Here is a 25,486-nt window from a genome sequence, read left to right on the forward strand (position 1 = left end):
TGACCATTAACATTTTTTCAGTTTTCCAGTGAAAATAGCAGATGGCTTCTGCTCAGTGAATCTTAATGACTGAATTTTCCTTTCATTGCTGACATTTGACCATATTTCTAAGGCTGATAACATTCCTATTAGGCTCCGCTTTATTTATATGAGGAGTTTATCGCATTATTAGATATGGTGAACAGAAACTCTGAAGACCATAACTGGCTTATTGTTACCAGCACAGCTGTCCACTCTAATAGAGCTGCTTGCATAACTGTAGGCTGACTCAGAACTGTCAATGCATGCAAAATATATATATTCCCTAGAGATAAAATAGCTAAGAACACTGTTTTCTGCACAAACTAAACCTTTTTTACCCTAGTCTGTGGTGATTCATTTGACTTTGACGCTTCCTGCTCCAAACACAACCGATTGTTTAACTTTAAAATGCTTCATTGTATAAGTTTTTAATTTATTAGCTTATTGGTACTAAGTTGAGGGATGGATTATGAAAAGATTGTTAGCTAATTGAGTCTTTAAATAAGAGCTTATTTAAGGTTTTGCTGTCCTAGTTTTTTGTTGTCTGCCTGTCATGCAGATTAGGCCAGATTATATTGTTTATAAAATGAAAATGAATATAAAATCCAATCAAGAACTGCTCATAATGTCCAACTGAATAGAAAAAAAGAAAAATAACTTATTTGAAAAAATGTAAGTAAACAGTGAAAATAAAATAAAAGGGGTCTCACTCATCACAGTCAGGCAGAGATGTCATAGCAAATAATTTGAAGGGAGAATCAAAGCTTTTCTACTCTAGATAGATAGAGAGAAGTACTTCCCTTACTCTACTGTTATGAGTCTAATGAGGGAAGGGTTTTGTTTTTAAAATTTGATTAAGGAAAAAAACATAACTGCATCCAATTCACTAAGAGGCATCAGAATACTATGAAACTAACTCAGATTGAAATGGATTATATTTTTAGAATTTTAGAAATTAAGAGAAATCATTTAAACCTGAGTTAGTAATATATAAAATGATTATGCAACAAAAGTATGATACAATTCAGTTTAGTTCTAGAGTGCCAATTCACAACACGTCATCTCAAGGCACTTTCCAGTTCACCAGATCATCCAGTCAGATTGATTCAAAGTAGGGCTGCAACTAACGATTATTTTAAAAATCGATGAATCGGCCAATTATTTTTTCGATTAATCGATGAATCAGAAAAAAATTTAAATTTATTAACCTCTTTATTCCAAAATAAACATTTTAGACAGAACAAACAAGCACACAAGTACAGGTTGCACATTAACTGTCCTGGTGCAATATGAAAAATAAATGTTTGTGTTAAAACTACGCAAACTTCCATGAGAAATGTAGCTGTACATCCACAAAATATAGGCTACTTTGTTTCATAAAACGCAAAAAGAGACAGGCATTTTTGGTCAACAATAGGCCCCCCCATTTCAACAAATGAGGTTTTTTTAGACTAGAAGAGTTCTGCCTTTTAAGACAGGAAAGTATAGCAGTTAAAGTTGCTACTTGAGAAAATACTGAACCATAGAGATAAAAATAGCCCTGTGATTCAAATTATAAATTGTATTTGGAATAAAAATGAGAGAACTAGGGGTGCTAAAAAACACATCCTCCAAAGACAGATATTTACATGGAAATGTGGCAGATAATTAATTGACATATTACTGATCTTGCTGGATTTTATTCTGCTTTACTTCCATAAATTGCAGGATCTTCTTTACTTTATCTTTGCCAGAAGATTTAAACTTTAAAAGCCTTGCCCTCATAATTTGCAAGTTAATTTATTTATAAAGGCTATTTTAATTATTGTGATCAATTTGCGCCATCAATCCCGGCGCATGCGCGCTTCATTTGCAGTCTGGACGCTGAGGGTAAACTCCTCACTAATATCCTGCGGTTCTGACTGCCGCGCTGAGAGGGATTCCTGTGGGAGAGGGAGAAAGGGGTTGGGATGGGGGAGGCGCCCCATGGCAGGCAAAAGCCGCCAGTGACACCGTAAAAAGTCGCCAGATTTGTCGCTAGTCGCTTTTTTGACAAATAGTCGCTGGAGGGGTCTGAAAAGTCGCTGAGTTGGCAACACTGCAACTGCGGCGCTGACTCGCTCCGCCATATTTTTTTTCTTCCCCCGGATGACGGCGGCAGCGGATGACGCATTAATCGCGCGACACAACTAATCGATGATTAAATTCGTTGCCATCGCTTTTAAAAGTCGATTTTTATCGATTTTATCGATTTGTTGTTGCAGCCCTAATTCAAAGTTTTTTTTTATCTAAGGAAAACCAGTTGATTGCATCAACTGATTGTCTCGAAGGCAATCCCTCACACTAAGCATGCCTGTAGCGACAGTGGAGAGGAAAAACTCCCTTTTAACAGGAAGAACCTCCAGCAGAACCAGGCTCAGTGTGAGCGGCCATCTGCTGAGGCTGACTGGGGTTCAAGGAGACAGAAGCAGAGATAGAAAAAGCAGCTGTAAAAGGCGGCCCTGTCCTGGAAACACACAGCCAGGCAGACAAGCTCTGAGCCAACTATTCTAGGAACACAGTGATGCACTGCATCAAGAGGGCCCTGGGTTTGACTATTTATTATGTGCTTGTTATATTTGCTTGGCTTCTCTCCAGGAACTCCTGCTTCTTAAGTGAAATGTTCAGGGTGTAGCCCACCTCTTTGCACGGACCACAGACAGGCACCAAAACTCCTGTGATCCAGAAACACATTTTTTAAAAAGGTATAAGAAGAAGCTACAAAGCTACACAGTCTTTACTTTATGTTTAAACAGAAACCCCAGGGGTAGTTCAAAACTTGTGGTAAATTTTAGGGATACCTTCTGGTAAAGTTACAACACGCAAGTATAAATATTTGTAAAATAATGAGGCAGGGCTGAATTTGAGACTGCAAAATTGTCAGCAGTTATCTTTCATAAACTCTTTTAAGACTTTTGTTTTAATCAACAGTGACAAAACAACATAAACGGGGGGAATGGTGCCTCAGGCTGCAGCCACTGAAAAACGCTACCCTTACTTTTTCATTTCTTTTTTTTTATGACTTAAGCTTTTTCTGCTGAAATGCAACACTACCTTTGATCATCAAAAATGATCTGCTAAATAATCTGCAAACCTAAAATGGTTTCTATAAGAAATATTTATATACTCCATGAATTACAGTTGTGCGGTTGGTGGAAAAAGGGATGGATGGATGGATGGATGGATGGATGGATGGATGGATGGATGGATGGATGGATGGATGGATGGATGGATGGATGGATGGATGGATTCAATCATTCATTTATTCATTAATCTGACTGATTTTCTAATGTGCCTCTCTCAGGAATTACCTTTTCTGCTGTATCTTTAAAAAAAGAGCAGTCACTTCACATCCAATCCCAGTCCAGCTGGTGGCACACTCCACCGTGGCAGCCATATTTGTAGCTTTACATGCAGATGTACGATAGTCTAGCAGAATCTCGACAGAAAAGGCTTATGTTTAGGCCTTTATTTAATTTCTTAAACATGTTAGGATAATTATCATTAATGATGTGTGAATTTATTTCACCCTAATAATACCTGCTTACTGTGTGTCAGAACGGATGTTTTCCCCCAGTAATTTATCTAATTAGGACACTTTCTCTGTGTGGATATATAGTTATCATCCTCATTCTGTATGTGGCAAATATTTGGGAATGGAATGATAGCGGCGTCCTTCAGCTAAGAACAAAGTGTAATATTTTGATCAGGCTGGAGCCATGGATGTCTCCTCATCTGCAAACGTGTATGACACAGGTCACGGATAAGCGGACCGCAGTCCGGATCCGGACCCACCTGCTGGCTAATTTAGGACCCAACCTGATTTAAAACATTTATAAATCACCACATGTTGTCCGACAATGGTGTCTAACTTGCGCTGCTTCTCCTGTTAATATGGTAAAGCCTTCCGGGGTGTCCGGGACCAGGCTGCAGGTGATCCAAATTAGCCAATGAGCTGTCAGTCTGGGTTGCTGCTGCTGCTACTGTACTTTTAGACACAGCAGGCAAACCTGTGTCAAGCCGGGCGATGGGAAAAAGAGTGGACTGCTGGAAGAACTGCGGTGAACCAATGACAGAAAAGTGAAATGGCGTGCTCAAAGATGACCCTGCACATTTAGAGGATGTTTGGCTCAACCTGCTGCTGTGAAGCAGGATTCTCCACCATGAACAGAATCAACAATAAATCTGGATCCAGGCTCAGAATCAACACCTTGATATGTGCTTGAGAATGGCTTAGTCTCCATTCAAACCCAGGTTTAAAGCCTTGCAGGGCAGCATAAAGCCCACTGCCAACATTAAGACAGAAAAAAGAAAGAAAATAACAGTCAGTTCAGGTGTTTTATAAAATATGTGAATCAGGAAATTGTCTATATACCAAACTGAATAATTGTTGTTCTCTACTTCAACAAACACTTTAGATTAGATTTTAAAATGAAAAAAAAATTTTTTTTATTTTTTTTATTCAGTATATATCATGGATGCATAAATCCTTTTTTTATTTCAGTGTTGAATTTTGTTTAAAGTAACATATATTTAAAAATGTCTCTGGACCTTTCCTGGTTGATGATTGTCTTTATTTGAACCCCGCTGACTTTTAATTGGTTACCCCTGTTCTAAAGGAACTAAGGTTGGACTAATGGAGGTAAAAAAAATAAATAAAAAAACTGTTAATATGTTGCTGCCTTTTCTTTTTACGTCTTGAATTAATTTGAATTCCAATCTGTTTCATGTTAGAAGTAAAAAGAAAAATAATGAGCTTAAACATTAAATAAAGTGTTGCTCGTAGCGCTGGAATAATCAGAGCAGGCTTTTAATGCATGGTTAATAATCATAATAAATTAAAGGTTGTTTTTTTTTTTTATATCACTGCACAATATGAAGTGGAAGTTGTTTAAGGCACCACATAGAGCTCCACTAACAATGCTGCTGTTTTAGACCATACTTATTTCCACTGTGCTTAGAAACACTGCTGCTTTTTAATAAATCCTGCTTGAAAGAGTCCTTGAGACTTTAATTCATAGCATTGATACTGTTCTAGTTAGAATATACTGGATGGCATTGTGACAGACATCCATGGTGTATAAACAGGTAAGCTGAGGATATTAGGACAACTGTTTGCTGGAATTGTTAGACAAATGGTGTAAAATTTGTAAACTGAAATACAGGATTATTAGCCTCGTGAGACCATCCTCATCTCGCGAGCTTTCAAGGTTTCACTCGCAGATCAGTCTGGAGACTCTCCGTTGAAGAAAATTTGGAGCCGTTCACCAAACGAACGTCCAATCAGCGTTGGCTTTGAGGCGGGTTGAGGTGTGACGCAACGAGAAGCGCGACAGTTCAGTCTAAAGAACATGGCGGCTTCAGCCGATGAAACTAGCGTTAGCGTGGCTATCGAGCAAGTTTTATCGGAATTACAGAGTATTTCTTCACTGAAAGAAGAGCAAAACACTGCTCTGGAGGCTTTTCTCAGAGGAAAAGATGTTTTTGCTCTTCTCCCGACTGGTTTCGGCAAGAGTTTGATCTATCAATTGGCTCCTCTTCGTCGTCGCTCTGTTAGTACGTCATATGCTTCGTTGATCTGATTGGTTTATTTGGCCCGTCTATCACCAACATAGGCCAATCAGCTAACCAGTATTTTCGCCCTTTCCCAAAATTACTTCAACGGAAGGTTTCCAGATGGATATGTATAGCAAATCCATCTGGCGGAGTCAGGTTCGGGATTATAGGGTCTTTTGTGTTTTTTTTTTAGATTTCATGGAACCTGTTATTTACTGTGATGGAGCACCACTAAGCGTCCATCCCAGACTCTACGTATCCGTGCTTCCTCTGGCGTGCGCTGCCCGTCAAACAGCTGCGTGCCGGCCTGCACCTGTGTCCCGCGGTCCTGCACAGTCCCAACGAACATTCCGCCCCGTCTGAACCGGTCATCGCGCGCGTCTGAGGGTGCACACTCGGTGCCGAGCTTCCACAAACACTCACCTCTCATCTCTGCTTCAGTCCCGCTGTTCCTGGTCCAGGGGCCAAACCGGAGCACTTCCGCGTCACGCTGGAAATAGCGCAGAGTGGCGCACTTTGCCAGTCACGTGACAAAGGACTTAACCATTTTGGGTGTTTTGTTTTGTATTTTTATATTGTTTATGTTCCTGACGTTTTGAACACTGTATGGAGTCATTTTGGTTCATTTTTGAGTTTCTATGCAGGAAACTGGGTTTTGAGTTTTGTTATTTGGTTATTTTGTTTTTATCCTTAAAACCCCTTAATTTGTATTTTGGTTTACCCGGGGGAGGGGCTAAAGGGATATTTAAAGGGGAGCTGAGCTCATTTGAGGGAGAGTGCTGGATCTGATGGTAGTGTTGGCTGTCCAAGTAAGTTGTCCTGTAAATAGTCCTGTAAATACTTGTTTTTGTTTTCTCGCTTCACTGTAAATATCGTCACTGTTTCACTATTTCCACCTGGGGAGCAATAAAAGAAAAAGCACAAACGATATTTTTTCGGCTGGGCCATCATTTTTTGTATTTTTTGAAACGAACCCGTGACATTTACAGGCTATAGTTTCATCTTATGAAAGATATAAAAAGGACAAGACTCTGGGGTACATCTACACCTCATTGACAAAGGATATTCTTTTGAGTACCAGATAGTTCATGTTTTGGACAAAGAAGACAGGTGCTTTGAGAGGGGAGTGAAGGAAGCCATCTATGTTAAGAAAGAAAAACCAAACTTAAACAGAGGGGGTGGACTCAGATTTCAGCTTTCATAAACCTACAATGCAGCGATAGAGTTGATTCCTTCCTGCTATCATCGCAACCCCAACCTCTTTACAGGGGAACAGAAGACCTCGCGTATTCAGCCAGTCCAACGATTCCCTTTAACGACCCTCCTTTTTAGAGACATAGACAGGTATCGGGCAATACAGGCTAACAAAGAGCCCAAACGACCCCCATTCCTAAGGGTTGGACCACTTTGTTCATTTCAGTTTGCATGTTTTCTAATCCAAAACAAGGCTTTGTTTTTTGGTCCTCTCTATAAAGCCTCATACTCAACGTTATTTCTGACATTTTGAATTGAAAAGGTTTCCTGGTGTGGATGCCTAAAGGCGCATCATTATCATTTGTTTTGGGAATGCCCAGTTATCCAGAAATATTGGAAAGACATGAACAATGTAATGCAAACTGTTTATAACGTCACCATCCCTTTCAACTTCATGACCATGTACCTTGGACTGAAAACATCGACAATGGACACAGTGAACAAATACCTTTGAATATAATGCTTGCTGCTGGAAAAAAAGCCATATTAAGAAATGGATGACACAGTCAGCCCCCACGATTTCAAACTGGATTAAAATCATGACTGAAATAAGAAACATGGAACAAATTACTTTTAAAATTCACTTGAAACTTGACATTTTTCACAAACTTTGGTCAAAATGGGACTCCTACAGGTTAAAATGTGCTGTGCTTTAAAATGGTCCATGATCCATCGCTACTTTCAACAAGCTGTATTTTTGCCAACTGCTCTCTATGTCGAACTGTTCTGTGTTATTAATGTTGTACTGAAAACTTTGAAAAAATAGAATAAAAAATTTTAAAAAAAGAAAACGCTTCCTGGATGGGAAGCAAAACATCTTCAACCTTTGAAACAAAATTCAGTGGATTTTTTTGGAGGGAAACTTGTAAAGGTTGACATGAAGGAGCATATAACTGATTGCAATCCTTGGATAAATGCTGACCTGCACCAACACTCAGTTTATAATGGGAAGCTGAAAATCAGCCTCTAACATGCAGCTTTAGTTAGCTCTGGTTTTATGTTTCCTACAGAGTTTACACTCTACACAGACGGGCGCCCACTGCCAATCAGCTACGCATGGAAAGAATCAACAGAAATATCAGTGAAAGTCGATGATAACTTGTTTGCTTTATGAGAAGTCATGCTGCCCCCTGATGGGATCCTGTCATGTTTCCTGTATCAAAGGCAGCTACTGCAAACAACCAGACGACTCGGGAACTGAACTGCTGCTTCTTCTAAAAGACACATTTATTGTTTTTATATCAATAAACTGCTTTCTGTCTGTTTTATTTTGCTCATATTTCTTGAAAAAAGCACCATAAAGGGAGATCTGTGAGTGTCCATTTTTTCTGTTCAATAATGAGATCACAAAATTGTAATAATCAAGTTGTTTTTTTTCTTTTCCATTTGTAAAACCGAAATTTAAAAATCCATCTTTCTTCTGCAAAAAGCAGGGTTCTCCATGGACAGGTTGCCACAGAGACTTAAAACCATACTGGCTATTGTTTTCATTTGTAGTGATAGTGGTGTCAGTCGATATATAATTAGTCATGTATAAAATAACAATTTTAGTTGGGGGTTTTGTCTAGGACAAAGTGCAGACATTTAGAAAAACATTGAATTAATTTTGGCGCAATATTGTTGCAAGAAAAAAACATATTTTACATGGAAATATGGGGAAAAAAATTCAAGTTTGAAAAAACTGTTCTTATTTTTTGCATAATTTTTAAATCTCCTAACAGTTACAGTTACCATGTCCCTGAGATTTCCCCCTCTATATCTATATATATAGATATATATGGAAGCAAATCGTTACCATATTTCAAATGAAAAGGCATTTTTTTTAGAAATTCAATTTGAAAATGTAATTTGAAATTTGAAATGTAAAATTTGAAAATGAAAAAGCATTTCCAGAAATGCTTTTTCATTTTAAGAATGTGGCTGCATTGTTTGACTCATAAATGAAATTAGTAATCAATCATCGTATTTGCATTTGCATTTTCTTCTTTAAAACTGCACATTTTATGCCATAATCAAGGAGAAAACACAGCGGATATTGCTTTTTCTGTTTCATGGTCTGCCAGCAAAGAACTGTCCATAACTTGAAAACGAAAAAGCATTCTGAGCGGCGGGCGCAGCAGAGTGACTTCAGCAGCCGCTCTTCCTCAGGTCCTTGCTGACCGGGCTACCCATCTTGTTGAGTCAAACAATGCAGCCACAATTTCAAAGTTTACATTTTATAATTGAATTTTGGTATCTATTTGCTCGGCTACATTTTGAAAAATAAATCCTTTTCATTTTAATTAAGTAAAAGGATGAGCAGTCTTGAAGAAGAAAATGAAAATGCAAACAGGATTATTGATTACTAATTTCATTTATGAGTCAAACAATGCAGCCACATTCTTAAAATGAAAAAAACATTTCTGAATATGCCTTTTCATTTGAAATATGGTAACGATTTGCTTCCATAGATATATAGATATATATAGATATATATAAATAGATATATACACTCACCGGCCACTTTATTAGGTACACCTGTCCAACTGCTCGTTAACACTTAATTTCTAAGCAGCCAATCACATGGCGGCAACTCAGTGCATTTAGGCACGTAGACATGGTCAAGATAATCTCCTGCAGTTCAAACCGAGCATCAGTATGGGGTAGAAAGGTGATTTGAGTGACTTTGAACGTGGCATGATTGTTGGTGCCAGAAGGGCTGGTCTGAGTATTTCAGAAACTGCTGATCTACTGGGTTTTTTACGCACAACCATCTCTAGGGTTTACAGAGAATGGTCCGAAAAAGAAAAAACATCCAGTGAGCGGCAGTTCTGTGGGCGGAAATGCCTTGTTGATGCCAGAGGTCAGAGGAGAATGGCCAGACTGGTTTGAGCTGATAGAAGGGCAACAGTGACTCAAATAACCACCCGTTACAACCAAGGTGGGCAGAAGAGCATCTCTGAACGCACAGTACGTCGAACTTTGAGGCAGATGGGCTACAGCAGCAGAAGACCACACCGGGTGCCACTCCTTTCAGCTAAGAACAGGAAACTGAGGCTACAATTTGCACAAGCTCATCGAAATTAGACAATAGAAGATTGGAAAAACGTTGCCTGGTCTGATGAGTCTCGATTTCTGCTGCAACATTCGGATGGTAGGGTCAGAATTTGGCGTCTACAACATGAAAGCATGGATCCATCCTGCCTTGTATCAATGGTTCAGGCTGGTGGTGGTGGTGTCATGGTGTGGGGAATATTTTCTTGGCACTCTTTGGGCCCCTTGGTACCAATTGAGCATTGTTGCAACGCCACAGCCTAACTGAGTATTGTTGCTGACCATGTCCATCCCTTTATGACCACAATGTACCCAACTTCTGATGGCTACTTTCAGCAGGATAATGCGCCATGTCATAAAGCTGGAATCATCTCAGACTGGTTTCTTGAACATGACAATGAGTTCACTGTACTCAAATGGCCTCCACAGTCACCAGATCTCAATCCAATGGAGCATCTTTGGGATGTGGTGGAACGGGAGATTCGCATCATGGATGTGCAGCCGACAAATCTGCGGCAACTGTGTGATGCCATCATGTCAATATGGACCAAACTCCCTGAGGAATGCTTCCAGCACCTTGTTGAATCTATGCCACGAAGAATTGAGGCAGTTCTGAAGGCAAAAGGGGGTCCAACCCGTTACTAGCATGGGGTACCTAATAAAGTGGCCTGCGAGTGTATATATAAATAGATATAGATAGATAGATGTAAATATATCAATATATTTATCGACATATATATATATATATATATATATATATATATAGAGAGAGAGAGAGAGAGAGAGAGAGAGAGAGCAAGAGAGATAGAAGCAGATATTTGAGTGTTTCAATATAACATTTTTGCATTTATGTTTTACAAAATGGAAAAACATTGAAACAACACAGTCATAATCTTTCTAATCTCGTCTTGAAACAGAAAAATCAAACAAGGAATCATGGAAAGGTTGTTCTTATCCTTCCACCTTGTCTTGTTCATTGCAGGAAAGGTTACTTTTTAATCCCATGACCAGAAGGCTATTTATCACTCTGTTACACTTTCAGAAGTTTTCCTTTGGGATACTTATTCAGTACTGATCTGTACTTTGGACTAATGATAGATGCAGGTTTTGTGAAAAAGTACTGAACCACGAATAGTTACAAATAAACACAGTTGATTAAAATTCACTCATATTTTGGATGATGATCATCGGTTTCTGTTGGGTCACAGTTTCAGACTTTCATCTCTCAGCTGCAGGGTAGTGCAGTGCATGATGCTCGGGCTACATGAGGGGAAGTCAATAAGTGCTTTGTGTGTTTGATGATCTTCTTTATCCTTGCATCTTTCATTTCCTCTTCGCGAAGTACAGAATGTTAACATTTGCCTTATCAGCCATTCAGACAGAAAATCTTTCGCCCGGAAAGTCCAACACCTACTCTGTCGGTGTGAGACAGATGTAGGTGTATGTAAGTTTCTGCTTCGCCCTGCGGTTTGACCTTTAATGGTTTTATTTCTGTCTGCCTCGCCGTTGCACTCTGCTTAACACTCATTTTCAGGCGGACATGCTCTCCTGTAGCTATTTATTTTCACACCGCCTATGTTTCTCCTTCCCGCATCCTTCGACTTTGCATTGAATATTTTGCAACCTGTCCTTATTTTACCTCGGATGTGGTTTCAGCCGTTGGTCTCTGCTCCTTCTTGCAGATCACCGTGCCAGGAGGAAGAGCATAGCCACTGGGAAGCAACCCAGCATGGAGGTCCCTCCCACTGCCCCCCTTCAACCCTTCCGACAATCCGTGAGTAACCCTCCCTGTCCTCGGCCTCGCTCGCTGCCTCCATCCCTCTCGCTGTCCCTCCTCCCTCCTCCCTCCCTCGGCCCACCTCAGACCTATGGCAGACGGGCAAGCGGCACCCCACCTCACCCCTTCCCGCTCTCCCTGGCTGTCTCCCCCTCCAACACCTTTTGCCCACCGGTGCAGCCACAGAAAAAGGGCTTCAAGAAAGGTTCGGCCACACCGCCCATGCCCCGCTCGCTGCCTCTCTCCCCCTCCCTGTCCTTTACCCTGCCCCACTCACCTGCCGCCTCCTCCTCCCCTCCCTTCTTGTACTGGGGAGGAGACTGGAGCGCTGCCGGTTCGAGTCCAGTGGTGGGAGGAACGTTTATTGAACCACTGCCCCCTGTTGAGGTATGTGACACAGAGATTACAGCTGTGTTTATATTGACTACAGGTACTAGAACCCTTTCCTTTTTTTTTTGCCAAGAATGTTTTTAAAGGTATTATGTGGTGGTGGTGTTTGGGGGGAGTCAGGCATTTTGACATCATGTGACTCGGTGGGCTTGTTTTCTATTTAAAATTCACAGGAATCACAAACAATTTAAAATTCCAGGATTGAATCCATCAGATTGTTGTTACCATTCTAAGGATGAAAGAGGTCATCACTGGGTCTTTTAGCGGGAAAACTGTTTGTTTGTGCGCTTTATGAGGGGGAGGGGAGGAGGTTGAGCTTTTGGCATTTGTTTAATCAAGTGATAGTGATGCAGCACAGAATGCAGTAGATGGATCTTTAACTGGAACAGAGAAACAGCAGTATAGCTGGTGGTATATATTAGGGCTCGGGAATTTGGACTTAAAATCTTATCAGAATATTTTGTGGTACTAATGTGATAACATTAAAAGTGATGATTAAATAAAAAAAAAAACATACATTTCTTCTGTCTTAGGTACCTGCACCAAATATTGAATAAAATTGAAGAAAATCAGCTTCCTCAGGACACCAGATTACTGTATGACTTACGTCACGAAGCATGTAGTATATTGCTAAAGTTTGACATTTAAATCATGTTATCAAATTTGTTTATGCTTAAATGGGAAAAAAAAATTGTTTTCCCAATTTTATCGTTTAGAGGATAGATCAAAATCCTTATCATATTAAGAAATATATGACAACAATAAGATAAGAGCAAAATTTCCTTTGACTTCAACTTGTTTCAACAATCCAGGAACTATTTGGTGATTTCCAAACTGAACTTTGTCATTTTTGGAAAAATGTCTGTATATATTGGTGGTGAAGATTTACAGTCATCCAGGTCATTCCAAAAAGGTTAAAAAAAAACAATCCAATGGACTTTGTTTCCAAGTTTGAAGACATTTCGCTTCCCGTCCAGGAAGTTTTTTCAATTCAAAATGTCAGAAATTCATTGTGTTCGAGGCTTTATACAGTAGCCTGAGCCTTGTTTTGGCTTAAAAAAAAAAAACAACAACACAAAAACAAACACAAAATCCCAGTATGGAAGTAAATCTGTATCGCTGGGATTTGAATTAAAAATGCCACTGAAATTTTAATGTTGTTTTTTTGTACTTACTGTTTCAGTGTTGAAATATATTCAGAACACATTTTTGACCTAAAAAAAAATTCACTATCATTATTTCTACACTGATAAAATTTCATTTGTTATTTTCTCTTTAAGCTAAACATTCACATTACTATTTCAGTGATTACATTTTCAATACTTATTTTTCAGTTAAATTTTTTGGGGTTAAAATAATCTGCAATAATCTTCCTTTTTACACTGAATTTAGACGCGAAAGTAAAAGTGCACTGTCGTAAATATGCACAGCTGTTCTCCTGGTTTCTCCGTCAAGCCAAGCGCGGTTGTTTTGAGCTTAGCAGACAGGCGAACGCAACGAATGACTAAGCATCTGACGCGCCGCAAACGCGCTGCTGCTCGAGATGGAAAAATTGAATTTTTGCTGCTCGATGCGCCGCGTCAACCAATCAGAGAAGCTGATCTGGGAGCTGGCAGGGAGAGAGACAGCGCTGATGATCAGAGCACTATGATCACTCCTCTTAAACAGTTTATTGACGCCTAAATTAAATTAAAATGCAGAAATTTGCCGGCAGACTATGTTCGCTTTTATTATCCTGCTGCCTGCAGTTTGGATTATTTAGATGAAAAACACCTACCAGCTGCCGCGGTGAACCGCGAGGAGGCGACCCGGCCAGAGGCTGCTGATGAAGGGATTCCTACTGTCGGCGCACCGCTGGTATGTGGGGGTCTGAGCGGCTCCGACAGAAAAAATATTGAAGGCAGGATAATAATCTGAATGAACTGACTGCACTGATTACGTTTTCAGGTGTATTTTCTCATTTAAACATATATTAAAACTACTTTATTCCCACTGATCACAGCAAATATAGCTTCAAGGCAGAGAAAGAATAGTGAAGCTCCGCCCAACGCGCATCAGACACTTTTGCAACGTGCAGCCAGAGCAGCAAAGCTGCTTCAGCCGCGAGTCAGAACTAACTGGTACAAGCAGCAAAAATGAAGCAGCAGACGCGATTTTGCTGCTTTTGCTGCGTCCGGTGTGAAAGCAGCACTGCACAAAGATTGCCACTGTGCTAGCAAAGAGCATGCTTTTAACTGGGGGGTGTAGCAGTTCTAGCCGTAAAGCAAGACCGATTCTCGCGAGAATTCTGAGCCTGTGGGTGCGGGTCGGTGCTCCTGCAATTGCAAGTACGGTATTTCCCCTACAGACCACCAGGGCGGCCGAGAATACCTTTGTTCAACCTGAAATGACTCATTTAATCATCCATAATGTTATGGAACACATTAATTAACTGAAAAATGTTGCATAGTGTGCCTTTAAGACGGTGAAATAGAGCCAGTTGAATCTCAGGAGGCTAAAAATATTGAGTTTGAATTTTGAAAGGTTGAATTTTTTTATATGCAGATTATTTTAACCCCAAAAAATTTAACTTAAAAATAAGTGTTGAAAATGTAATCACTTTGAAATAGTAATGTGAATTTTTTAGCTTGAAGAGAAAATAACAAATGAAATTTCATCTGTGTAGAAATAATGACAATGAATTTTTTTTTAGGTCAAAAATGTGTTCTGAATATATTTTAACACTGAAAAAGTAAGTACAAACATACAACATTTAAATTTCAGTGGCATTTTTAATTCAAATCCTAGCGACACAGATTTACTTCCAGGACAACCCAGGACATTTCAAACCCAACAAGACCCCTTAAACAGAGACTACTGCATCCTAAAGACAAACCCCCCGTAGACTAAATATGAGCGGAGTGGTGTCTGCAGTTCAATGCAGCGAGGAATGCTGTCATCTTAATATTGGAGAAACCAAACAACCTCTCCACAGACGCATGACCCAAAACAGAAGAGCAACCTCAAGACTCGACGGTACATCTACACCTTATGGATAAAGGACTTTCTTTTGAGGACCAGAATGTTTACATTTTCACTAAGAAGATTGGTGTTTTGAAAGGGGCGTGAAGGAACCATTTATGTTAAGAAAGAAAAACCAACCTTAAATAGAGGGGGTGGACTCAGCATTCAGCTTTCAAAAACCTACCATGCAGCAATTGAGTCGATTCCTTCCCGCTATCATCGCAGCCCCAACCCCTTTACAGGGGAACAGAAGACCTCGCCTATTCAGCCAGGCCAACGATTCCCTTTAACGACCCTCCTTTCTGAGACATAGACAGGTATCGGGCAATACAAGCTAACAAATCATAGACAATCATAGGCAGGTTTCAGGTATTACAGGAGACAATCCCCCCCTTAACGGCTGTTCAGTGCAGCGAGGAATGCTCTGATCTTTATATTGGAGAAACCAAACAACCTCTCCACAGGCGCATGGCCCAACACAGAAGAGCGGCCTCCTCTGGACAAGACTCCGCAGTACACCTACACCTTGTGGACATTGAGGACCAGAATGTTCACATTCTGGATATAGAAAATAGGTGGTTTGAGAGGTGCGTGAAGGAAGCCATCAATTTTAAGAGAGCAAAACCAACTTTAAACGGAGGTGGTGGACTCAGATTCCAGCTTCCAAAAACATACAATTCAATCATAGACATGATCCCTTCAAGATATCACCAAACCCCCCACCCCATCTCAGAGGAACGAGGGACCTACCCGCTCCAAACGGTGAACAACACCTCCTTAACGACCGACCCTTAACAATCATAGACAGGTTTCAGGTATTACTGTACAGGAGACGATCCCCCCCTTAACGGCAGTCCCCCCCCTTTAATGACTGACCTTCAGAATCATAGACATGTTTCAGATATTACAGGCTAACGATGGAACCAAACGACCCATTCATCGGTTACCATTTGCATGTTTCCAAGCGATACAAGGCTTTGTCTATATAAGACTTAGGCCCCGTCCACACAAAGTCTAAACGAACACGAAACGCTAATATTTTCCAGAACGTTTGTCTTAAAGACAGAGATGTAAAATAAATGTGATCGACCACATGAATGCATGAAAACGCTGCAAAATGTATGCCAGGCCTGTAAGTGGCGCTGTGGTGCCAAAGCAAAAATAGGCGAAAACAGGCAACGAAATGTTGGGCATGCGCACTAATATTTATACATGGTTGCCCTGCGGGTCCATTTTCGTGGTTCAGTCAAATTCAGGTGCTGAACTATGTGGTCGATATTGCTCTGTTCTTCCTGGAGATATTCCAGAAGAAGAAGATTCTGTTGTAAGCCCGACAGCAGGGTGAGTAGCATGAGCAGCAACCATTCAACACAGTACGGCGCCATTGTTGTTGTGATACTGTGTCGCGCATGCGTGTTTAGAGGCGACGCTATGACGCATGCGTGTAAAATAAGTGCGGTTAGAGCTTAAAGATGGAAACGAGAAAACGGCGTTTCAAAATCTTCCCACTCTGAAGGCTGAATAAAAAAAAGATCGTTTACAGACCCCCGAAACGCCGGCTTCGTATGGATGAGAGGCTGGTCTGGTGAAAAATTAGTGAATTTAGGCCAGGGTTTGATTTCGTGTGGACGGGGCCTCAAACTCACTGCGGATCCAAAAATTTTAATTGAGAAAGCTTCCTGGAGAGGTGGTGAAACGTCTTCAAATCTTGGAAACCAAGTCCAGTGGATATTTTTTTGAATTTTTATGTAACAAGCTAACAAAGATCCCAAATGACCGCCATTCCAAAGGGGTGGACCCGTTCGTTCGTTTCAATTTAAATTTTTTCTAAGCCAAAACTAGGCTTTGTTTTTGGTTCACTCTATGAAGCCTCAAACTCAACGCTATTTCTGACACAAACTTGGAAAGAAAGGGTGCTGTAGATCGTTTTTTTTTTGTTTTTTTTTCCTTTTTTGGAAAGTCTGCATATATTAAGGAAAACCTGTAACCCGTTTCTGAAATATTTTCCCTGTATTAGTGGAAAGAGAAGCCAAAAGAGAAAGACGAGGTAGACAAATCAACTTTAAATAGTATGAGCTGATAAACATAAGGCTGTTACTCTTCTCTATAGCAATAATCTAATTACAGTTATTTCAATAGATGTTTTATTTTATTAATTTTTATTACAAATGTCTTTGTGATTGCTTTTTAAAATGTGATCAATAAGGTAAATAAACAGAATGATGCTAGATAACAAAAAAACAAATTGGAGTTTAATGAAATGCTCGGCTTACTCCGATTTATCAAGAGTCTGTAATTAAAGTTTCATCTCAGTCAGGTTAGAATGACGTCTATGATGCCTGGAACCATGTGGGGTTTGAGTTTGGGAATCTCAGCTTTTAAATGATGATTTCAAGTAAATTATGAGGTGCAGGGAACGTGGAACGCAGAAATCTAACTTCTTGTTTATCTTTAAAATCAGATGGAAACCTCAGAGAGGAAACAGGAGGCGTTCCGTCTGCGGACAGAAATAAATATTTAGTGTTTAATTCACAGCAGCAGGAAGGAATCACACATGAAAGCTCTTCCAGGAGGGGTCTAAGTTTTCTCCAGCCCTCTGTGTCGCTCGCATCCTCTTTCTGTTACCCATCCTGTTGTTTTAAACACACTCAGAATAGGAGAACGTGGTTTTGTCTCCTATTAGCAGAGACTATTTGCTGGCCATTCTTTGTGACAGAACAGAAAATACTTACTTTGCACTTGAAAATAGCTGAATCCACATCATCCACTAGATGAAATGAAGAGCCTCAATTTAGCTGTACATTTTGAAGTGTTTGTTGCACCAGCTCTGGTGAGTGTTTTTTGTGCATATAAATGTTTTAGTTTCTGTGAATTTGTTTATTTATGCCTGAAAGCGGGAAGAAAATCAAATCCTGGACAGAGGAGGATGACTAATGTGGTCCAGGAATCTTCTTTGGTTAATTCATCATTCAATATACAGCTATGGAATAAAGACAGTGCACCCTTTGTTTTATGTTTTAAAGTCGTAGGGAAATCATAATTAAATGTCAAATTATTCTGGCTTAAGAATGTATATAAATTAACTCTTTATCAGACCATATTGTCCCAAAATTTATAAAAATTTCAATTTAAAAAATAAATCGTTTCTTAAAATCTGTGGTTTTTTTTCGTTATCTTATGCAGGCCAGTTAGATATACGCAGTGATGGGAGTAACGGCGTTAAAAGTTACTAACGCCGTTACCTTTTTTAGTAACGAGTAATCAAAATTATTACACTTAATGTAACTATAACGCAGTTACCATTGCCGACACCCTGTTACTGCACGTTACTCAGGTCGCACAATGAACCTTTTCTTATTCTGTGTAGCTCTTCCTTCCCTGCACATTCAGTGGTTGTCATGGCGATTTTTAATGAATATCCAGACCGAACACTACTGATAAACAAAAAATGTGTAACTTTAATGTCTTGTGACCCAATGAGACAAAATTAATGCTCAATAATTTTTTTCGACTATAAAGACCAGGCTCACATAGTTTTGTACAATTTAAATAGTTTTTTCGGTATTTAATCACTTTTTCTTTAAAAAAGACTGATTGACACAAAAAAATGCCAGGTCATAATAATCGACAGGGCAGATTTATCAAATTTTACTTCATTTACTATTTTCATATACATTTCTGATTGGGAAAACCATGATTTAGTTTATTTTCTTATTTTAACAAAATCCTGTCATTTATTGTCACTCTCTTAGGGAACCACCGCCGCGCGGCGTAAAGCTGCTGATGTCGGGTCTCCAAAATACACAGGGCTGCCAACTTTTTACCAAACCTTGGAGTGAGATTTTAAAATAGTTTGGACAGGAAACCCTTTTCACGGTTAGATTAAAAGGCTCTGAGGAAAGGTGCAGCTATAGGTCGTAGGTTTTTAAGAGGATTTAACTGAAACTAAGAGGCAAAATGTGCAGTAAATGTTACTGAATAACAATAAGTGATTCGTAGTTATGTGGAACATTTTCACACAATATACATTATTTTCTACATTCTAGTGATTTTCAGACAATTTAACTAAAAGTATTGGCCCTACTAAAATACTTGCATCCACTGCAAACTAATAATTTCACAACAGTGTTTATTAATAATTCTATGCAGCTCAAGTAAAATAAACAATGCGAAACAAATGAGTTATTACTGGATTACTGGCACTAATACAGAAACCAGTGCAATCAATCCTGCGCAAACGACACTGAGTCTGAATATTTTGTAATAGGCCAAGGATTAATAAGCTCATTATCTTATTAAATTTTTAAAATGAACAATTGAGACCTCTCAAGAGGCTGTAGATTCTATAAAAACAATAAAACAAGACAGCATTTGTGTGGAAGTTCAATTTTAGTAGATGTGATGGAAATTAAGTTTTTAAACATATTTAATGGACTTAAATACATCCTTCTGGTTCCTCCTCTATGAATCCAGGATAACTGAGTTGTTCTGCACAACCTCTAAGTATGTGGTTGGTCTTTTCTTGGGTGGCTGATCTTTAGAAAAATAAAATGCAATGTTTTTTTTTTCTTTTGTGGACCTCCTATGGGTCTGTGAGGCATATCTGAAAGCTTTAGAGATTTGTGTTGGTTTAATTAGTCCTAAAATCCAACGGGAGATTATTCAACTAGACTGAGCAATAATTGTTTTACTTGTGAGCAAAACATGGACTAAAACTAAATCAGGAGGCTAAATTAGAGGAAACAAGGATTAAAGCTTGATTTAAAAAACAAAAACTATATGTTTTGGTTTGTTTTCTCTATATGTAAAGAAAACAAACCATTTGATGTGATCCTACACTCTCTCCACATTGATTATTTAAGCCAGCTGCTGTATAGTTTATTCATATTTACTCAAGTACTATGCTTTAAATCTTTATTAATTTACAAAGTAAGTAAAGATAAGATAAAATTCAAATGGCATTCCTCGTAATAAATACTCAGAAATCTTGATCTTTTTTCAATATCTGGCTCAGCACAGTGAATTGTTGGGCTGGTGCAAAAATATGGACTGGATATAAACCTGACATGTCTTGGTGTGTGAGCACTAAGGTTGTGTTGAAAAGGCGGACTGGATTTTTATCAGAATGGTATTTTTATATATAAATAAGTGGAATGGAGTTGAGTTTTTATGTCCATAATCTTTGCGTGAAGAAATGGAGATAAGGAGTGAAAGCGTTTGAAGACACTGAGATGCGGGAGTCTAACACCCAAAGGGTGAGAGTTGACAGCCCTGAATACATCACATCCTAAGATAGGCCAATACAAAAATTTAATATTATAGCCGTTTTTAACCTGAGGGGGGGCGCCAAACATTCAGTTTTAAACACAAAAGCAGAATTTCAACAAATATTTAGAAATTGTCAATAAATGCCAACAACAGGTAGACAGAATGATGAGAAATCCATTAATAGAGTTTAATAAATCCAGAAATAAATGAATGAATAAATGGGTCATCCTTTAATTGCTGCCTGTTTGGAAAGGTTAAAAGAAAAACTTTTTATAAAATTGCAGCAAAGCTCGATCTAATGATAACATGCAGCACAGATTCTTTGGTGTTTTTCACACGATAGCAGGGGCGAATTTAGGAAATTTAGGGCCCTAGGCAAAGACAGGCAGGGGGCCCTCTGAATTGAGAAGACAACACATAAAACAGACCCATTCTACAGATAGAGAAATGTTATTAGAACAGACATCCATTATCTGTTCTAGGTTGTGTCCCTCTCTTCTTGTCCCTTTTCTTCTTGTTTTCCTCTCTATGTTTTGTACTCAGCTGACTTTTCATGCTGTCTCTAAAGGAAGGAAAGATTTTTTCCAAGCACTAAGCTCACTTAGCTGATTGCTCCTTCCTGTGTTTCCAAAAAGGCCAAAGTAAATAACCCAGTCCTTCTTTTCACTGTAGACAAGCCATGATCTGCTTATCTGTTCTCCATTTTTCATTTGGATGAAATAATAGCTGCATGAATCATGACAGCAGACAAGATAGAGGAGAGCAGGAGGCGGGGTTACCAATCTACTTGCTCTGGAGAGCAGAGTTCGCTGCTTTTAGATGTTGTCTCCAAAGTCTCAAGTAGCAGAAAAAAGTCTCTAGATTTGGCGCTAGGAGCTTTTTAGAAATCAAAGTGCTAGAGGTGTCTGAAAAGTGGCTAAATATAGCGACTAAAGCGCTAAGTTGCCAACACTGCTCTTTGCATGGTTTGTTTTCAAATTGTTTGCTGCTGTCTGTTTGGACCTTTCTGCAAATGGACTGATCCAATATGTTGGACACTGAAGGGGGGGTTAGATGTCCGAGACACACTTAATATTAGAAGCATTCTGATGGTATTTTGACGAAAGGATTTTTATTTAAAAAAGACATAATTAATGTGCACAAGTGAGAAGTAGCTGTATTAATCATACATTCAATTACGCAGTACGCAGAGAACTAGCAACCCCATCAACAAAATCATCAACCTGTGAAGGGGAATAAGCTAAGCTTTTGCACTCTGCAGCACTGCTCAGCGACACAGAGGAGAGAGAAAGTGAAGCAGATTCTTTAAAATGTATAACTGCACTATCTGATAAAGATCTACTAAAATTGAACCTTCTTTTGGGGGAGGAGAACTCTGTTAAAGTAATCCTGAAGGTTATTAGAAAGTGGTCAGAGAGGACAGGGTTGTGAGGAAATACTGTTATTTCTTCACATTCTATGCCGTATGTAAGCACAAGATCCAAAGTATGAAGATGAGAATGTGTGGGACTATTCACATTTTGAACAAAGCCAATAGTGTCTAAGATAGCATTAAAGGCTGCTCTTAAGCTATCGCCTTCAATGTCAGCATGGATGTTAAAATCTCCCACTATGATGACCCTGTCAGTATTTAATACCAAATCAGAAAGGAACTCTGAAAACTCATCTAAAAATTCAGAGTAAGTACCTGGTGGACGATACAAAGTTACAAAATAAGCGGTTTTCTTGCTTTGAAATTTGGATGAGGGAAATTAAGGGTTAAATGTTCAAAAGAGTTGTAGGTATTAATTGTTTTGGGAGTAATCAGTAAGTCAGACTGAAAGATTGTTGCTACTCCTCCTCCTCGCCCAGAACTTCTGGGTATGTGAAAATTTAAATAGCTTGAATGAGTTGCCTCATTTATGCTCACATAATCCTCTTGCTGCAGCCAGGTTTCTGTAAGGCAACATAAGTCAATGTGATTATCACAAATCAAGTCATTAACTAGCAGACTTTTAGAGGAAAGAGATCTTATGTTAAACAGACCGCATTTAATTGTTTTAACTTTTTCCCCAATTGGAGTTATTTTGATTTTCATTAGATTCTCATGATTTACTCCTTTGGGAATATTTGCTAATTTATTAGATTTTGGTTGTGGGCAAGACACTGTCTGGATGGAGTAAAGAGTGGGTAACAGTAGAGAAGCTGCAGAGATGTGTGTTAAACTACATTTAAACAAAGTAAAAATTACAAGAAACTTGGGGCCCTGGGCAACTGCCAAGTTATTCCTAATGGTAAAACCCCCCTTGCATGACAGGCATGAACAATTATAGAACCTGCAAAAGACTAGATCATCTGTTTGGTGATTATGAAACACAAATAAAGAAAGTGCACTTTCTTCTTCTTGCGACTCTAATACTTAGGGCGCTCAAAGACTTAAATAAAATGTTAGAGATTAATCCCTTAAGTGTGCCCTTAATGCAGAGCCACCATTACTGTCTCCTTCCAACCCCTGGGTGAAGGGATTTACTGTATATGGAAGTGAAAATAGCCACATGTACCTGTGTTTTGCAGATTAGGGTGGCCGGTCATGTCAGCTGTCTTGTTTCCACCCAGGGGATCTTTATGATCGACTTTCTTTAGAGGGTCTTTGGCTCCTTATGCAGCTATTGTGTCTTTTATCACATGATATCCCTGCTCTAAAGATGAGTGGAAATTAGGACAAAACATTATAAATAGGCCAAAGTAGAAAAGAGCAGTTCCAAATAAAACCGTAGGATTAATGGGTCCTAACAAAGTAAAGACTTTTAAAGTCTTGATACCATACAGTTGTACATATATAAAACAACTACAAAGATTATATTTCAGAGCTGAATTAACTGTTCCCTTATGCTTAAATAACACCATCACCTCCAGCTGTGGTGAAACTGCACATCTACTCACTTTTAGGATATTTTTAGCTCAGGACCACGGCACCTAAAACAACACGTGATCCCTCTGTCTTTGTTTCCCCGTGTTACTGTGATTTGTTTTGGTTTTCAGTCTCTTTTCCTTCTACCTTTTGATGCTAAACCTGTCGGCTGGAGGAGCAAATCAAATCAGATTTAGTCATGCAGACTATTAGCTCGGAACCAGCAGATGGAGCCAAGCCTTTAGTCATATCCTTAAGACAGGCTTCAAAGCTGTTTGACTCACGCCAGATGACAAGGTGTCATTTCCCTGCAGTCACTCTCCCGCTGAATAATGCTGCTATGTGATAGATATAGAAATGATCTTTATATAAGGCCTTGGGATGCAATGAAACTATGGAGATTTACTTTAGAAAATCTTGACAAGAAGTCTTGACAAACAAACTTGCATTTGAAATATTAATTAATCATTGCAACAAAGATGGATTTCCCTTGTTTTTCTTTTTCCTTTTTGCCGAAATAATCACGGTATGTAATACTTTTTGTGAAACATGCTATCCTACACTGGAAAAACAATCAAGAAATAAGTAAAAATGAATTAAATGAAGTGTATTTACCCTTAATTTGAGTAGGTAAATGAGATAGTTTGCCAATGGAATGAGTATTCTTTTCTTATTCCATTAGATTGAATATATAACATACACGTGGAATAAGACAATCCAATTGTGCTTTCTTAAATGTAAATTGTCTTTTTCTATTGGCAAAATGTCTCTTTTACCTCCTGAATGTATATATATAGATATATATATATATATTCATGAAAATGTGTTCAAATAATGGCCTGTACAGCCCCCCACCCCCTGTTTTGCATCTCAATTTCTTAGTGTTTAATACTTGACATTATGAGCAGAGATGGCAAAAGTACTCACTTTCCTTACTTGAGTAAAAGTACAGATACTTGTGTTAAAAGATACTCTGGTAAAAGTGGAAGTACTGATTAAACTTCTTTACTCAAGTAAAAGTAACAAAGTACAGGCTTGTAAATTTACTTAAAGTATAAAAGTAAAAGTAGAAACCACTTTTTTCATGCCGTTGCCTACATTTTAAATGGATGTCTGCCAATAGGACTAGATCTCCGTTGTGTTCATTTTCAATCATCTCGTCGTCCATGCTACTATGCTAACGCCACCGCCACCAAGCTGCAATGATTTGCCGCCAATGAATACCGCCGAATCTGTCGATTCATCTTGTAGTGGTGCGTCAAATGCAACGTAGATTCCCATCCAATTAGATTGAATTTGGTATTGATGACGTGAAAAATAATAACGGTAACTCCATTGAAATGATTCAAAACTAAAGTAACGAGCCAATTTTTTAAAATGTAAGGAGTAGAAAGTACAGATATTTGTGTAAAAATGTAAGGAGTAGAAGTAAAAAGTTGCCATAAAAATAAGTAAAGTAAAAATATCAGAAAAATCTACTTGAGTACAGTAACGAAGTATTTGTACTTCTTTACTTCCCATCTCTGATTATGAGGATCCTTGTGGAGCCACAAGTGGATGAAAATGACCTGGGAGCAAGTAGAGGCCTATATAAGATGCATCATTGAAGTCATTAAAGGTCTTTTAAAGCAGCAAAGAGGACATAACTATCAGAAAGTGTGACCGAATAGACATTACAAAGCAGGCCAGAAATAAATAAATAAAAATCTCTTAAAACATTGGTGATCTTCTTCATTCTTCTATTAGTACATATCAATGTAATATTACTCTGGAGACCAGCCAGCTCCTAAACCTGACTGTCAGTAACAAACACATAACTTTTTCAGAATGCCGATCTTTTCTTTTTTTCTCTAATAATTGTTTCTGTTTTGATGCTGTACCTCTTTAGCAGTGTGGTTGAAAAAAAATCAAAACTGGATTATTTTATTATGATATTATTTTTATGATAAAAACATTCCCAAAGTATCATATTAGGAAAATCACAAACCCATACACAGAGCTTTGCCGAGATGCTACTACCTCTTGTCCTTTTTAAGATTTTGTCACAACTGCTACTAATTTTCTTTGATATTTCATGAGGTGGAACTGATGAAACATGGATTATTTTCTGTCGGGTTCATTTTCTTAAGAAGAACTGAAATACAGACTTATCGATATTATTCCTGCAGGAAGGAGAGACAGTTGAACCCCAGACCCAAACACACTGTCTCCCACCTCCTCTGCAGAGCGTTTATTAACATAACATGACACCTGGTTAAAAACAGAGTATTGTTCTG

General features: G+C 38.8%; 1 protein-coding gene across 9 annotated transcripts in view; it reads left to right on the plus strand.

The window, feature by feature from the left end:
• The window catches only part of syngap1b (synaptic Ras GTPase activating protein 1b), a 338,065-nt gene that overhangs the window by 215,416 nt on the left and 97,163 nt on the right, over positions 1–25,486 (plus strand). For 5 of the 9 annotated variants that reach the window (XM_038272429.1, XM_038272431.1, XM_038272433.1 and 2 more), the window contains exon 4: positions 11,565–12,046. In XM_038272429.1, coding sequence (XP_038128357.1) covers positions 11,565–12,046 — 482 coding nt within the window. The remainder of the gene's footprint in view (positions 1–11,564; positions 12,047–25,486) is intronic. The other 4 variants (XM_038272436.1, XM_038272437.1, XM_038272435.1 and 1 more) reach the window with 1 other exon arrangement.

Source organism: Cyprinodon tularosa, unplaced genomic scaffold (genome assembly GCF_016077235.1).
Source record: "Cyprinodon tularosa strain WSP-4 unplaced genomic scaffold, ASM1607723v1 ctg83, whole genome shotgun sequence".
Classification (NCBI taxonomy): Eukaryota; Metazoa; Chordata; class Actinopteri; order Cyprinodontiformes; family Cyprinodontidae; genus Cyprinodon; species Cyprinodon tularosa.